Source organism: Tupaia chinensis, unplaced genomic scaffold, assembly GCF_000334495.1.
Source record: "Tupaia chinensis unplaced genomic scaffold, TupChi_1.0 Scaffold000211_1, whole genome shotgun sequence".
Lineage (NCBI taxonomy): Eukaryota > Metazoa > Chordata > Mammalia > Scandentia > Tupaiidae > Tupaia > Tupaia belangeri.
Genome location: NW_006159686.1, coordinates 1,251,544 through 1,252,697, shown reverse-complemented (window position 1 = coordinate 1,252,697; position 1,154 = coordinate 1,251,544). Strand labels below are relative to the sequence as shown.

The following is a 1,154-nucleotide window of genomic DNA, read 5'->3' as shown; positions in this document are numbered from 1 at the left end:
GCGGAGAGGTGCAGGGCCCCGAGGGCACCAGCAGCTAGGGCAGGCGGGCTGGGTGGGAAATGGTGTTGGGACCTCGTTGGGGTGCTCGCTCTCTACTCCTCTTACTTACGGAAAAGATAAATGGGTAAAACTTTTCAAAACAGAAAGTATGTAAAGGACAGGAATTTAAAGCCCACTTGGAATTTCTGAAGCATGTGAATAAATACTAGGTTTGGAAGTTCAGGGAACAGGCAGCCAGGAAAGGTCTTCTCAACACTGCTGAAGACAGACAGAGCAAGGCCCCCGAGCGCCCTGCCGAGAGAGCGGCCGGACGTACCCCACCACCCTCCGAGCGCTCAGGAGCCGGCCCTGCGGAGAGGGCGGCAGGCCCTGTGCCCCACCGGGCGCTACTCACTGATCTCCAGCTGCCGCTGTATCCGGCCCTTGCTTCGCTCCCGAAACAGCGTCTGCGCTTCGTTATATTCCGTTATGACTTCCACGAACTTCCGAGACAGGACTGAGTGCTAGCAGAGCGGGACAAATCACGAGACGGTCACTTCCTCCCTCGAGATGGGTGGAAAACACTGCACTTCCCACAGTCACACCACGCCTTCTGGCGAGGGAGCAGTCACGGAGCACCCTGAGACGCCGTCTAGGCTAAGAAACGTGCGCACCGTCTGACTTCACAGGGAGCCTCCCCGTCCTCCCAGCCCCCGTCTCCAGGAGAGCACAGACTGCCCAGCCCAGGGCTTCAGGCCAGCCGGCAACGGGCAGGGCAGGTCTGGACACCAGGTGGGCGGCCGGGGCGCCACACTCTCCACCTTCTGCCACCACGGACCCCAAGGTAGGCAGGGAGTTCTCTGCTCCAGAGTGGAAGTGTGGTGACAGACCGAGAAATAAAGTGACGCGGTCTCCAAGTGCAAACTGTCGTGAGGGAAAACCGGTGGCAACAAGGAACTTATTTTGTGTTTGAAAGAAGAAAGTAAAGAGCCGTGTGTCACGAGCTGCAACCTGAACCTGGCTGGTGACCGCACCTGGGTCCTTCGTATGCGCAGATTCACCGAGGTCCGGCCCCCACGTTCCTCCTGATCACAGCTCTGTTCGATAGCTGGAAACAAGCAAGGGAACTGGCTAGGCCCTGCCCACGGAGCCCACCTGTCCACAGAGCCCGCCTG

The 1,154-nt window shown here is 59.1% G+C and overlaps 1 protein-coding gene across 4 annotated transcripts in view; it reads right to left on the bottom strand.

Moving 5' to 3' along the window:
• Positions 1 to 1,154, bottom strand: part of STX2 (syntaxin 2) — a 96,262-nt gene that overhangs the window by 89,125 nt on the left and 5,983 nt on the right. For all 4 annotated transcript variants that reach the window (XM_006147341.3, XM_014587412.2, XM_014587413.2 and 1 more), the window contains exons 4-5: positions 1,014 to 1,087; positions 395 to 503 (exon numbers count right to left, since the gene is read on the bottom strand). In XM_006147341.3, coding sequence (XP_006147403.1) covers positions 395 to 503; positions 1,014 to 1,087 — 183 coding nt within the window. The remainder of the gene's footprint in view (positions 1 to 394; positions 504 to 1,013; positions 1,088 to 1,154) is intronic.